This window comes from Lithobates pipiens, unplaced genomic scaffold (assembly GCF_037356315.1).
Source record: "Lithobates pipiens isolate NorthernLeopardFrog02 unplaced genomic scaffold, aLitPip1_a1.2 Scaffold_23, whole genome shotgun sequence".
Classification (NCBI taxonomy): domain Eukaryota; kingdom Metazoa; phylum Chordata; class Amphibia; order Anura; family Ranidae; genus Lithobates; species Lithobates pipiens.
The window spans coordinates 107,562,971-107,578,361 of NW_027507785.1; the positions used below are offsets into that span (position 1 = coordinate 107,562,971).

Below are 15,391 nucleotides of genomic sequence, written 5' to 3' on the forward strand. Positions count from 1 at the left end.
GCTTCTCCTGTATTATGGCTCGCCTAGCTCCGCACACCCCGAGCGCCTCACTGACAAGCTGGGGCGCGTGCGGCAGGTCCGAAGCCTGTGATTCCGGCGGGGATCCCTCTCACTCCGCCTCTCACCCCGCCTCTCACCCCGCCTCAACCCTGCCTCTCACTGACAGTCAGGGGCTGGGGGCGGTCCAAGGCCTCCGGGAAGCTGACAGCACACACCGCCAATAGCAGACACTGAGCTGTCCCAGCAGCAGCTGCAGATCTCTCAGTGCCTGTGATTGGCGGCGCGGATTGGCTGCGGTGCCGCACGCTGTCAGCTCCCTGAAAGACAGAACGAGAGGAGAGAAAAGGTAAAGAGAATTACAGATAAAGAAAATTTAAGAGAATTAAAGAGAATTAAAGAGAGAGAGAATTAAAGAGAGCGAGAGAGAAATAAAGAGAATTAAAGAGAGAGAGAGAGAAATAAAGGAAATTAAAGAGAGAGAGAGAAAGAGAATTAAAGAGAAATAAAGAGAAAGAGAGAAATAAAGAAAAGAGAATTAAAGAGAAAGAGAGAAATAAAGAGAAAGAGAGAATTAAAGAAAAATAAAGCGAAAGAAATAAAGAGAAAGAGAATTAAATATATATATCCAAATAACAGCTCATCTTCACCACACACAGCCGCAAAGGTAGGAGAATTCTTGCTGGGCAGTGTATTAGTGTATTGGACGAACACGCTTAGACCAAAACCTCTGACACTGCGCTCACATAATCATTTCCCATTCTGGTCAATTTCTAAAATGACGACTGTAAACAAGAGAAGGAAAGTTGACAGTGAGAGCCGCCGCTTCCAGGACAAGTGGAAAGTGGAATATTTCTTCACTGAAATACGGAATCACTGTGTTTGTCTGATATGCCAAGAGACTGTGGCTGTTTATAAGGAATTTAATGTCAAGAGGCACTACCAGTCGCGACATAGCACATACGACAAGCTAACAGGGCGCGACCGCAGTGAAAAGTTGAAGCAACTTGAAGCTGTTTTAATGTCGCAACAGCGATTTTTCACAAGACCCTGTGAGTCAAATAAAAATGCCACAAAGGCAAGCTATGAGGTGGCAACGTTAATTGCTAAAAATTGCAAATCTTTTGCTGAGGGTGACTTCATCAAAGAATGCGTTATGAAAATGGTGGAGAATATCTGTCCCGAGAAGAAGCAAGAGTTTGCCAACATTTGCCTGGCTCGTAACACTGTAGCACGGAGAATTGAAGAGATTTCATCAGATATTAAGAGACAGTTGACATCCAAAGGAGCGGATTTTGACTTCTTTTCAGTAGCCTGTGATGAAAGCACGGCTCAGTTGCTGATTTTTATGAGAGGGGTGGACAATGAAATGAATGTGACTGAAGAGCTACTTGACCTCCAGAGCCTTACGGACCAAACAAGAGGAAAAGATTTGTTTGTTTCTGTTAGTTCCGCCATAAATGACATGAAACTGCCTTGGAACAAACTTACTGGGATTATTACTGACGGGCACCTGCCATGGCTGGTGAGAGATGTGGATTAGCAACCCTAATCTGTAACAAGGTGATTGAAGAATGAGGCAAAGCTATTAAACTCCACTGTATCATTCATGAACAAGTTCTTTGTGCTAAACATCTCAAATATGACCATGTTATGAAACCGGTGGTGAAGACTATTAATTTTATTCGCTCTAAAGCCCTGTGCCACCGCCAATTTAAACAGTTTCTACTGGACATCCAGGCTGAATACGAAAATGTTTTATATCACAACGATGTAAGATGGCTCAGTCGGGGTTCTGCACTGCAGCGTTTCTACTCTCTCAAAAAGGAAATTGGAGAATTCTTGGAAACAAAGGGACAACCGATGCGAGAACTATCTGATCCGATGTGGCTGGCCGATTTGGGGTTTCTAGTTGACATAACCAATCATCTGAATGTCCTGAACACGAGTCTTCAGGGGAAAGATGCAGCTGTGAACCAGCTTTATTCACACCTTAAAGCCTTTGGAACAAAGCTGCAACTTTTCATAAGGCAGTTGTCACAAGCACAACCCAATCTTATACATTTTTCAGCGTTGCAGGAAATAATAGCCAGTTTTCCACAGGACAATATCAGTGCACAAATGAGCAGATATGCAGCAGACATCACATCTCTGGCTGGGGAGTTTAAACGCCGCTTTCAGGATTTTGCAGCTATTGAAAAGGAGATCAGCCTTTTCTCCTCTCCATTCTCTGTTGACCCCGATGATGCTCCAGATCAGCTGCAGCTTGAGCTCATTGAGCTGCATTGTGACAGCGAGTTACGCAGTCGTCACCAACAACTCTCTCTTGTGAACTTTTTACGCCAACTGGATAAAAGCCGGTTTCAAGAGATTCGAACATTGGCTAAGAAAATGCTGAGCTTGTTTGGCTCAACATATATATGTGAGAAGACATTCTCTGTTATGAACTTTAACAAGAACCGCGTGAGGACAAGACTAAGTGACTCTCACCTGCGGGACATTTTGCGCATCAAAACCACTGCCTTTGACCCAGACCTGGCCTATGTGCTGCAGTCCAGATCTCAGTTTCACCCTTTACATTAATGCAGACAAGTTTTCTTTTTCAATTCAGATTAATGTAAAATCTGTTAGTATCAGTTGGTCTAAATCAGTTATGACTATATTTCACAAGATGGACACTTGGTTTTATGTTTCTGTTCAAATTTTTTTTTTAGCTTAAAAGTTGACAGACAGCCTTTATTAATGTACTTTAGAATGTTCCTGACATATATTTCAGCTTCCTGGATTTTTTTTTCATCCGCCCTTCATATATGAAAAGCAGAGTGATTTAACACCTGTGTAGATTTGTCATCCATGTGACGAAATGAAAAGTATGCCGTTTGCAATAAACTTTGGTTAAAAATTTAATTTGCATTTCATTTTAACGGTTCAAAAAAAGTCAGGCAAAATGGTCAACCCCCATGCATGTTCACTTCATAAAATCCAGCCCTCTTTGAAAAAAATTTGGACACCCCTGATATAGAGCATGCAAGTCTATCTTTGTGCCAACCATGCTAAGCCCAAAGGGACAATAAAGTTTATAAACTGGTTCCATATTTAGTTCAGTTAGTTCAGTTATACACAATATATGAGACTTGTTGACAAATATTTGGACACAGAAGTAACCTTTATTGGCAAAATCATTCTGGGTGCTCCACAACATCTCTTATAGGCCCATAGATACCGTTAGGAAACACTGGACATTCTGTCAAGTGCCAGACTTGCCATATTGGTAGTAAATGCCAGATACAGGGATTTTGAATGGCATACTGATAGAAGGTAGTCTAATTGTTATATATTTAGAGAAGGGGTCTCCACAGTCTTGCAGTAGGTCATATTTGTCCTGCTACAATATTTGATATGGCTCATAGCTGATGTACACAAACTGAGGATATAGATCAATTTGTCTCTGTTGAAGGGGACACTGATGTAAGGGGGGCTCTGATGTGGATCCAGATGTAAGAGGGGCATCGATGGTGACCCTGATGTAAGGAGAACTCTGATGGGACACTAATGTAAGGAGAGACTCTTATGGGGGACCTTCATGTAAGGGGAGACTCTGATGGGAATCCAGATTTAGGGGGGACCCTGATGTAATGAGAACTCTGCTGATGGGGACACTAGTGTAAGGGAGGACTCTGATTTGGACCCTGATGTAAGGAGGGACTCTGATGGAGACACTGATGTAAGGGGGAACTCCTAAGGTAGACTCTGATGTAAATGGAGCTCTGATGTGGTCCTTGATGTAAGGAAAGACTTTGCTTTGTTTTACCTACAATTCTTTCTCTTTTGTTCTTAATCATAATGTGCAGAGTCAAAAAAGATCCAAGTAAAACCTGTAAAAAGCCCCTAAATTATTATTTTTTAAATATACAATGTGGCCCTTATACTGAAAAGTTTGTAAACCCCTAATGTAGAGTGAGATCAGTGTCCAGATATAGAACTACTATATGTAGCCTTCAGGCTTACAAACAGGTCAAACACAGTCCATTGCATGTGAATGAAAAATTCCATAGTTAGCCAATCAAACAGTTACGGGTCACAAGATACTGATATTCTATTGCTTAGTGTTAACCTATCTGTATGTGTATGTGTTCACTTAGCTGGCTGACAGGCCTAATCGAAATTGTGTTGTTAAATGTAGAGTAAAGCTCTATTTAAAAGGTTACCCAGTGATTAATCCATTCTAGATGTATTTGGATGTAATATAAATGTTAAATTACACATATTTTTCATTTTTATTTTATTATAATCACAGTTCATCTGGTGTAGCTAAGATCTAAAATGCTTTGAATGTTTTGTTAGAATCTCTTTACTATTAGCCCCAAGCTTGGCCCTGTATTTCATACTATGAACTGCATATGAATACTGATGATACCTGAGTTACATATTTCCTTCTTGAACTTTCAAGTCTACAAAGCATGCTGTTAAATATATAGAACTGAACTCATTACCTTACCAATACCTCTGAACTCATTACCTTAACAATGGTTTATGATTAAATGATCTAGGCTGAGCTCATTGACATATGGTTTTGGGGTTATCATATGCAAGGATCAATGTACCATGTCTGGCGGGAATGTCCTCAATTATGGGTCTTTTGAAATAGGGTATTTTCCCTCTTGAGACGGGTGACCGGAGTCACCATTCCGCAAGCCCCAGACATAGCACTGTTAAATGAACCCATCAACCATGCTGCTGAAGCTACCCAGAGACTGGCATTCTTCATCCTCTTAGAGGCCAAGCTAACTATTGCTAGGGATTGGAAGAAGGCTTCAGTCCCAGTGTCTCAGATACAGCAAAAAGTCTCATCGCAGTCTTGTTGCTCTCTCTTTCTACCCTCTGCCCCTTTACTGAACTTGTCTGGAGATCTGGCTCTGTTGGTTAGGTCTATTCAAGGCATTCATTGAGGATAGCAATTATGTTTTCAGTGTAACAAGTGTGGCAGCAGGCAGGTAAAATCACCTGGTTGTATCCAGGATGGAAAATATGTATGCCCTAGATTCAGGCTTTATGTGGACTTGTACAACTAGAGGGGAGTGCTGGGAGTCCTATAGGGGAAGAGTTAATGAGCCCAGCTGAAGTAAGTGGGCTTATTAAGACCTCTACAAAAAACCCCAGCATGCTTAGGGAGATGCTCCATCCTGGAACCAGTTTTGTGTTTGTATAGACTGGGGAGTGTGACACCTATTCTGTGCGGTGAGTTAACGCCTGTGTGGCAAACCTCTACAACAGAGACAGAGACAGGGGACTGGTGCAGCACAAGGCTGCACTCAGTTGTTAGACAGGGAATCTATGTGTGTAATTAGAGGTCAAGCTGACCAGGATTTATTTTCATGTGTTTTTTTTTTTTTGTTTGACTGTTATATTTTTCACCTACAACGCTGTCTGCTGTGCCTGATTTTGTGTTGTGAACCCATCCAGGGGGTCACACACACCCGCTGCCGAGCTAACCCCTCACAGTTGGTGGAGAATTCGGGCAGTTTTTTTTTTTAAGGCCAGCATGGAGGAGATACTGAGACAGCTGGCTCTAGCAAATGCAAATCAGCAGCAAACAAAAAGAGCCTTGCAGCCCAGCAGCAGATAAATACAACTTTGCAGCAGAGTCTGGAAGCTCAGCAACAAGCCCAGCAGCAATCTGAAGCCCGCTTCATAGACCTGTTGCAGAAGCAAGAGCAGAGTTTTCAACAGCAAATAGAGACATTAATACAGCAACGTCCGCAGATCAATGAGGCAAGTGGTTATACTAATACCGCATCCTTTGGTGTGAGCCGTTTACTGACAAAAATGACTGGAGAGGATGATCCGGAGGTGTTTTTGACCACATTTGAAAGGACTGCTGAAAGGGAAAAGTGGCCTAAGGAGCAGTGGGCTGGACTGGTGGCCCCTCTGTTAACTGAGGAATCACAGAAAGCTTATTATGACCTAGAGCCTGACCAAGCAAAAGACTATGTGGTGCTAAATACAGAAATATTGGCACGGCTGGGTGTCACCCTGGCTGTCCGGGCTCAGCGTGTGCATAATTGGACTTTTCAGGTTGGAAAACCCCCCAGATCTCAAATGTATGATCTCATTCACCTGAGCAGGAAGTGGCTGTAGCCAGAGACTTTGACTGCACCAAACATTGTGGAACGTGTTGTTATGGATCGTTTCCTGAGAGCTCTTCCTACTGCCATCCAAAAATGGGTAAGCCATGGAGACCCAGAAAATGCAGATAAACTTGTGGATGTGGTTGAGAGGTACTTGGCTACAGAGAACCTGACCACCTCTTCCAGGGACTCACAGACTTTCCACCCTAAGACCAGATCATCCCCAGTGGCGGGTAAGATGACTCCAAGGGGTGAGGGTGGAGAGAGTGAGAGGGTGGGAGTTCTACCTAAGGTCTGGCGAGAGCAGCCGGGGAAGCCCAGGCTGCAAGAGGCAGCGAAAAAGATTATTTGCTACTGCTGCCAGCAAGAGGGACATATTGCAGCCAATTGCCCAGTTGTAGATGAGCCTATGCAATGTGACTTTATAAGGGAGAGACGTCAGTCGCTGTTTGCGACAGTTGCATGCACTGCCATTCGGGGACCTGAGAAACATTTATGTAAAATGTGTATTAATGGTAGAAATGTTGATGTGTTGCTGGATTCAGGTAGCCTGGTAACATTGATAAAAGCTGAATTAGTTACTACAGAGGTCTCTGGGAAGAACAAGGTGGCTGTTATTTGTGTGCATGGGGACACCCGAGAGTATCCTGTAACTTCAGTGTTTTTTGAGACCCCCAAAGGTAACCTCTCTCATCAGGTGGGGTTAGTGTCTCACTTACCACATGATGCTATTGTGGGAAGGGATTTTCCAAAGTTCTGGGAACTCTGGGATTGTCCTGAGCCCCCCACTGGTGCCCCTATAGACCAAGAAGATGACCAGAATTCCTCTGGGAGTGGTGAGGACTCTCCTGAATTTCCCTTGTCGGTATTGGCGGGGGAAACTCGAGAAACTGGGGAGGAGCCAACATCCTCAGATGAAAACATGCTGTGGAGTTTTCGAATCTTGAGGTTCACAGGGAAAATTTTGCCACAGAACAGTTAAAAGACCCCACCCTAATAAAGGCACGGGAAAATGTGGTGAAAATAGATGGCGAGTTAGTGAACCCAGATAAGACTTGCACTTACCCGTACTTCACTATGGAAAGGGACCTGCTGTATCGAGTGGCTCAAAGGGCAGAAGAAACCATTGAGCAACTTGTGGTGACCAAACCTTACAGGAAGTTGGTGTTAGAATTGGCCCATGGGCACATTCTGGGAGGTCATCTGGGGACCGAGAAAACCAGAGAGAGGGTATTGCAGAGATTCTATTGGCCTGGAGTCATGAAGGAAACAGAAAATTATTGTTCCTCCTGCCCTGTGTGTCAGAAGTCGGCACCTATGCCACATTTCCGTAACCCGCTGGTACCTCTTCCTATCATTGAGGTCCCCTTTGAGAGGATCGCAATGGATTTGGTAGGTCCGATAATGAAGTCCACTAGGGGACATCAGTCCATTTTGGTTATATTGGACTATGCCACAAGTTATCCGGGAAGCAGTTCCTCTTCGAAATACATCGGCCAAAACGATAGCCAAAGAGCTATCTCTTGTTTTTAGCCACGTGGGTATTTGTAAGGAACTGCTTACGGACCAAGGTACACCCTTTATGTCCCGGGTTATGAAAGAACTATGCAAGTTGTTCAAAGTGACACAATTGCGTACATCTGTGTATCACCTCCAAACAGATGGGTTGGTTGAAAGATTCAACAAAACCCTAAAACAAATGTTAAAGAAGGTGGTGGATAGAGATGGAAAGAATTGGGACTGTCTAATACCCTATCTGATGTTTGCCATTAGGGAGGTACCCCAATCCTCTACGGGTTTCTCACCCTTCGAGTTGCTCTATGGGAGACACCCAAGAGGGCTGCTGGATATCGCCAAGGAAACTTGGGAAAATTAGAGTTCTCCTCACAGGAGTGTGATTGAGCATGTCGCCCTGATGCAAGATAGAATTGCACAGGTAATGCCAATCGTAAAGGAACATTTGACCCAAGCGCAGTTAGCACAGCAGAGAGTGTACAACCGTGGGGCCAAGACCTGTACTTTTTCCCCGGGGGATAGGGTCTTGGTGCTAGTCCCTACGGTTGAAAGCAAATTTCTGGCCAAATGGCAAGGTCCATACGAAGTAATTGAAAAAATTAGTGAGGTGAACTACAGGGTTAGACAGCCAGGAAGGCGAAAGCCGGAACAGATCTATCACGTCAATCTGCTGAAAGCCTGGAGGGATAAGGAATCCCTAGTCGCAGAGACTTTGTCACAAGCCCAGTCTGATTGCTTAGTTCCTGAGGTTGGAATAGCAGTCACCTTATCGAAACCCAAACAACAGGAGGTTAAAGAGTTTGTACTTCGTAATAAAGAGATTTTCTCTGAGCTGCCGGGACAAACATCTGGCGTAGAGCATGACATTACCACCCCGCCAGGAGAAAGGGTAAAACGAAAACCTTATAAAATACCAGAGGCCCGACGGGAGGCAATACGTGGGGAGGTTCAAAGGATGCTGGAATTGGGTGTGATAGAGGAGTCCCAGAGTGACTGGTCCAGTCCTTTCGTACTGTTGCCCAAACCTGATGGGAGCTGGCTGTTTTGTAACGATTTTCGACAATTGAATAAAGTTACAAAATTTGACACCTACCCCATGCCGTGTATAGATGAGTTGATTGACCGGCTGGGAACAGCCCGATATATGACAACTCTTGATCTCACCAAAGGGTATTGGCAAATTCCCCTGGCCGAGTCAGCCAAGGAGAAAACTGCGTTTGTAACCCAAGAAGGGGGCATTCCAATATAAGAGAATGCCGTTTGGGTTACAGAATGCACCGGCAACATTCCAGCGGAAAATGGATAAGATTCTGAGGCCCCATCAGAAATATGCTGCAGCTTACCTGGATGATGGGATTATCCATAGCACAGACTGGGTCTCACATTTGCCAAAAGTACAAGCAGTCCTAGACTCTATCCGGGAAGCTGGGTTTACAGCCAATCCAAAGAAGTGTACCATTGGACAGGAGGAGGCCAAATATCTTGGGTACACTATTGGGAGGGGGGTGATAAAACCCCAAGTCAGTAAAGTCGAGGCCATACAGAGTTGGCCACGTCCCAACAGCAAGAAACAGGTACGAGCCTTTCTGGGAATCGCTGGCTATTATCGACGATTCATTCCCCATTTTGCTTCTCAGGCTGTGCCCCTCACCAACCTGACAAAAGGGAAAGAGTCTGTCATGGTTAAATGGTCCCCAGAGGCTGAAGAAGCATTTCAGTCCTTAAAAACAGCCTTATGTAGCCAGCCAGTGTTGTACTCATCAGACTTCTCTAAGGACTTTGTTGTACAAACTGATGCATCAGACTTTGAGGTCACCCAGTCATTTACCTCAGCAGGAAGTTGAAGTCCCATGAGGTAAATTACGCCACGATTGAGAAGGAATGTTTAGCAGTGAAGTGGGCTCTAGATTCCCTTCGGTACTATCTGCTAGGTAGGCACTTTGACCTGATCACGCTCCTTTAAAGTGGATGGCTCAAAACAAGGAGACCAATATAAGGGTAAACAGGTGGTTCCTGGCCCTACAGGAATTTAACTTTACAGTTAAGCATCACCCTGGTGTTAAAATGGGGAATGTGGATGCTTTGTCTCTGATACATGCGTGTCTGACTTCTTGTGTTACAACCCCAAGGTTGAAACAAGAGGGGGGGGGGGGGGGGGGGTATGTGGCAGCAGGCAGGTAAAATCACCTGGTTGTATCCAGGAGGGAAAATATGTATGCCCTAGATTCAGGCTTTATGCGGACTTGTACAACTAGAGGGGAATGCTGGGGGTCCTATAGGGGAAGAGTTAATGAGCCCAGCTGAAGTAAGTGGGCTCATTAAGACCTCTACAAAAAACCCCAGCATGCTTAGGGAGATGCTCCATCCTGGAACCAGTTTTGTGTTTGTATAGACTGGGGAGTGTGACACCTGTTCTGTGCGGTGAGTTAACGCCTGTGTGACAAACCTCTACAACAGAGACAGAGACAGGGGACTGGTGCAGCACAAGGCTGCACTCAGTTGTTAGACAGGGAATCTATGTGTGTAATTAGAGGTCAAGCTGACCAGGATTTATTTTCATGTGTTTTTTTGTTTTGTTTGGCTGTTATATTTTTCACCTACAACGCTGTCTGCTGTGCCTGATTTTGTGTTGTGAACCCATCCAGGGGGTCACACACACCCGCTGCCGAGCTAACCCCTCACACAAGTCACTTATACATTTTGGAAAGTGTTATATGATTTGCTGTTGTTCTGTTTGCAGCCTTTTTTTACTCATGTCTGACCAGTGCTTTATTGTATTATTTGTACTTCGAACTCCATGGTGAGTTTTTCTCCAATATTGCATTAAAATTTAAATCTTTAATTAAAAGTATTGATAGCAAATAATTTAGGCTGGATTACTACAGCATTGGCTGTGGCCTATGGTAACAGGTCTTAACTATGGTCTACAGGTACTAACTATGTAACTATATGTAACTATATGTCTTCCTTGTTCGACAAAGAACCACCAACACTTCATGTTGCTGATTGTCAGCAACACATATTCATATATATTAAAAGGTTTCCAGACTGCCAATGTGATTGCCATTGATATCTGACTGGGTCCTGGTTGCTGTCACTGAACAGTTTGATTACATTTAGTTGGAATAGTAGTGTTTACAGTGGCTCTGTACACCAAGAACTGAACATCTAGCAGAAAAAGTTGACAGCTTTTACTACTCTTCTAATCATCGGTTTTGAGTATACTGATGCAGAATGGGCAAACTGCCTTTTTTGCCCAGTCCACCCCTAGGTTCATCGTGCCTTGTATAGCTATGATATCTTACCTCATTAGTGTAATACTAAGGCTAACCAGTCCAATGGGTTAGAAAGTGAGCTGCAGAAGAAAGTTTTCTTTGGGGATTGGAAGGGTAGGAAACATAATAGCCCATTCACACCAGTGCATTGAGATAATGTAAGGTAAAAAGCAGGCATTATCGCAATCTACAGTAGCTCATCAAGCACCATGCGATGTAGTACATTGCTATTAATCTTTACTGGCAATCCAATGCACCAGTGCTATAGCCCACCTTAGCCTCCATAGCTCACAATGTGCATTGAGGGTAGTGCAGTGAAAAAATATAGAGCAGAAGCAGTTTTAGCTGCATTGGGGCCCATTTAAAAAGGATAAGGCTGTAGTAATGCAGCCTGCTTGCAGTGTACTGCGTTGAATTGCAGTGCAAGTTACCACAACACATGGTAGTTTAACAGGGTCTAATGCCCCGTACACACGACCAGACTTTTCAACATCAAAAGTCTGACGGAATGATTCCGGCAGACCATTCGAACGTGTGTGGGCTGCAGCAGACTTTTGATTTGCAAAAGTCTGACAGACTTTAGAAATGGAACATGTTTCAAATTTTTCCAACAGAACTCTGCCGGACCCAGTTCCTACTGAGAAATCTGCTCGTGTGTGTGCTAGTCCGACGGACAAAAACCGACGCTAGGGCAGCTATTGGCTACTGGCTATGAACTTCCTTATTCGAGTCCAGTCGTACGTCATCACGTTAGAATCCGACGGACTTTGGTGTGATTGTGTGTGGCCAAGTCTGTTCATTCGGAAAGTCCGTCAGAACTCTGTCAGAACTCCGTCAGAACTCCGTCGAAAGTCTGTCAGACTTAGTCCCTCGAAAAGTCTGGTCGTGTGTACGCGGCATTAGGCAGTGATGGCAAACCTTGGCACCCCAGATGTTTTGGAACTACATTTTCCATGAAGCTCATGCACTCTGCAGTGTAGTTGAGCATCATGGGAAATGTAGTTCCAAAACATCTGGGGTGCCAAGGTTTGCCATCACTGGACTGAACCTGAATGATGGATCTTTGTTTTTGGATTTTGCGTGTATGGGCATCAGACATGTTGCATCCTTGCAACTCTGGGCCCTGAGTTCACTTCCTACCTGAGATATAGTATGTATGGAGTTATATGTGTTTCTGTGGGGTTCTGCACACAATCTAAAAACTCCCTGTTATGAAACCCACAGCAAATGATCAAAGTCTTACCCTGCAATTGAACTAGTAAGTAAGTAAGTAAGAGGCCCTGCAGCAGATGGTGGTACAGCTACTGTACAGACAGCTTCTAAAGCACTATGAACGCTGGGATGTCTACCTAGCAATATATTTATAAAGGAAACACCAACAATCTGAGATTAACTGGGATTGTGACTGCAGAATTTCTAGGATGCATTTCAAATGTTTAATTACTGAATTATTCCATTATTTGCCATTTGTCTTTAACCAAGCCACACATGTAAGTATTTGCTCATATTCTTTTAATCAAAAATGATTATTGGTGGAAAAACTGTGATTTGCAAACACTGACAAAGTGCCAGCAATTGTTTATTTGAATTGCACAGAAATTTACAGAGAGGAAAAGGAATTTATAACTTAAATGCCACCTCCAAACAGATGGTACACGCTACTTGGACAGGAACAGTGTGGAGAGATGGCACAATATTTGCTAGGCAGATGGAATCCATCTACAATAAATCAGCCTTGATCCAGCAGGGAAGGTTTATAAAATTCTGAATAACAGAGAGAATATGGAATATTTATATTTTAATTTAGATCAAGAAGAAACCAGTGTAATTATCTGGAAGTACAGATAAATCAAGTTGCAGGAAGACAGATTTCTCTGTATATATATATTTGTCACTAATGTTTTTGTAAACTTTACAGTTTAAAAATGCATTTATAAGACCCAAAAATATCAATGTACAATTTTTTATTATTTTTTTTGTTTTTTATTTAGCAACTTTGTGTGCTGGTGGTTACAATCATTATCTATTTACTAGCATGACTAAAAGAGTCCTGGACAGTGGATGACAGTCTCCCATTTTAACCAACATTGATCTAATGTTTATAGGCAGCACTAAAATCGGCCCATATATATGACATATAATTTTGACAGTTCCTGATGAACTGGCCAACATTCGAGCTATGGGTGGTCCTGACAGTAAGTTCTCACCTGACATTCTTCGACCTGAAAACTGAGGAGAAGAAAAGTGTTAGCTGAACAGAAGCTGCATCCAATAAGATGCATCCACTGCCTGGGTAATCAGATCGGGTGCCAACGATCAGGATACAATAGCCTGCAGGAGAGATTCGCTGTTTAATTTGATTGGGGAAATCAACTGATTTCTCCCTCATACCTAAACATAACTTTCATTTTGTACAGGTTGGAATAAAAAATACATTCTCCTATGCATGTTTTGAAATGTGAAAGAAGAATGTGATTGCTCCCTTTATTATTTATTGTATTATATAAAAGTGATTTTTATAACGTATCCATCTATCTGTGTCATCTACATTTATATATTTTTTTCTCAATTATGCTTTTGCAGTTAACAATCAAGTACACTTTCCAGTAACCCTTAAACATGGGCCGAACAGTCTCTTTTCCTTGTCAAATCCAAGCAGATCCAACAAAAACAGTTCACTAGGCAAAATCAGAACATCCTATTGGGTTATAGTTCCTAGAAAACTCTTGGATTACCCCGGAAGAGTTAAAATCCTTGGCCAGGCAAAATTTTCTAAGTGGGCATGCTTCTCCGCCAGCCTTCACTAGGTAAATGAAAGGTGATATGATGAAATTGTCTCATTAAATTGCCACAAACAGAATTTATAGGAATTGAAATATGTTCTATTCATAATTTTTCCAATATGAATATGATCTCCTTCTAAGAAAATCGGCTTTGGAGTTTCGATGCCACCTAAAATCAGTGTTATTGTCGCTTACTTTAATGTTGAATTTTATCTTTTTAAAAGTTCTCAAGCATAGGATCATTAGGGACAACAAAAGGAATAAAAAAATATAAAGAAAAGCATCATTAAATAGAAAGTCTGAGCAGAATCTTGTATGCCTCGAGCAAAAACCGATTTGGTTTCCTGTTAACTGGCTCAGTGGCTTCCCATGCAGTGATGAGGGGGAGACGCATTTAATTCCGCTGTCTACTTCCATGTCTTCATCAGAAAGCCACATAATTAAATACCAGATATTGCAGTCACAATGCAGTGGGTTGGAGGTTAAATTCAACTTTTTCAAGTTTATTAAGTTGTCAAAGGCCCCAGCGGGGATTGTTGTGAGTTTGTTTTCCTGCAATAGTAATTCTTCTGTTTCTTCTGGGAAGGATGGAAAACTATCCAAGTTTCCAAAGCTGCAGTCCACTTTTAGTGCACCTTTGTCCAGACTGGTACATTTACATTTTACCGGGCAGTCACCTCCATGTGTAGTTGTCAGGAACCAGAGCCCCAGCAGTATTAATTTTGAAGAAACCAGCATCCTGAAATAAGAAATTCCCAATTATTTTTAGAATATTTTATACATATTGCAAAAACGGGATTATAATTCCATTTAATTGAATTAATCATTATGATATTACTCTATATTTTTCCTTGATATGTTGTGCTTTAGGCTAGGTTCACACTGCTGCGATGTCCATGATCGGATGTGATTTGCACTGCACTGCAGTGCAAATCACATGCGATCTCTGTGCGATGCGATTTCAGCCATATAGATAGTATGGCTGAATTTGCATTGCATCCGGCCCAAATTCGTACAGGACCCTTTTTTTGGTCAGCAGCAGAATCGGATCGCATGGGTGTTCACACCATGCGATCCGATTCCTGTCCTGAGTTTGCAGATCGCACTGCGATATGCGAACTGATTTGGAGGTGTCATTAACTTTTAACTGACACTCCCAGCAGTTTGCATAGGGCAGTGTGAACTGCCGCCGGGAGACATGTGATGCGGGAACCCGCAGTGGATTCGCAGCGTTCCTGCATCGCAGCACTGTGAATCACCATCATTGAGTCTGCCTTAAACCAAATGGAATGTGTCAACAACAATTTTATGCTGGCAATTTAACCTTATTATTATACTATTCATACAATTATGTAAAGGGTTTACGGAAAAAAAGAATATAAACCATTCATTTAGTTACCCCTTCCCTGCCAGTGACATATATACTATGTTTAGCAGTTTGACTTTTAAGTGGGATAATTTCTTTATATGCAACATAACATTAAATCAGTTAGCTTACCTTACTACTTAGATGTCCATAGCAAGAATGTGAGTTTAGTGCAGTTACATAATTACTCTTATGCTGCGTACACACGATCGGAATTTTGGTCAGAAAAAGCACTGATGGTTTTCCCAATGGAATTCCGACAGGATTTCGCTCAAGCTGTCTTTTTTTTTTCCCACAAAATTTTTATTAAGATAATGCAAGCATACA

General features: G+C 42.6%; 1 protein-coding gene across 4 annotated transcripts in view; it reads right to left on the reverse strand.

The window, feature by feature from the left end:
- Window positions 1-12,459: 12,459 nt before the first annotated feature.
- LOC143927792 (platelet glycoprotein IX-like) overlaps window positions 12,460-15,391 on the reverse strand; it is a 36,649-nt gene continuing 33,717 nt past the window's right edge. For all 4 annotated transcript variants that reach the window (XM_077452153.1, XM_077452155.1, XM_077452154.1 and 1 more), the window contains one exon: window positions 12,460-14,437. In XM_077452153.1, coding sequence (XP_077308279.1) covers window positions 13,798-14,437 — 640 coding nt within the window. In that variant the 3' untranslated portion in view covers window positions 12,460-13,797. The remainder of the gene's footprint in view (window positions 14,438-15,391) is intronic.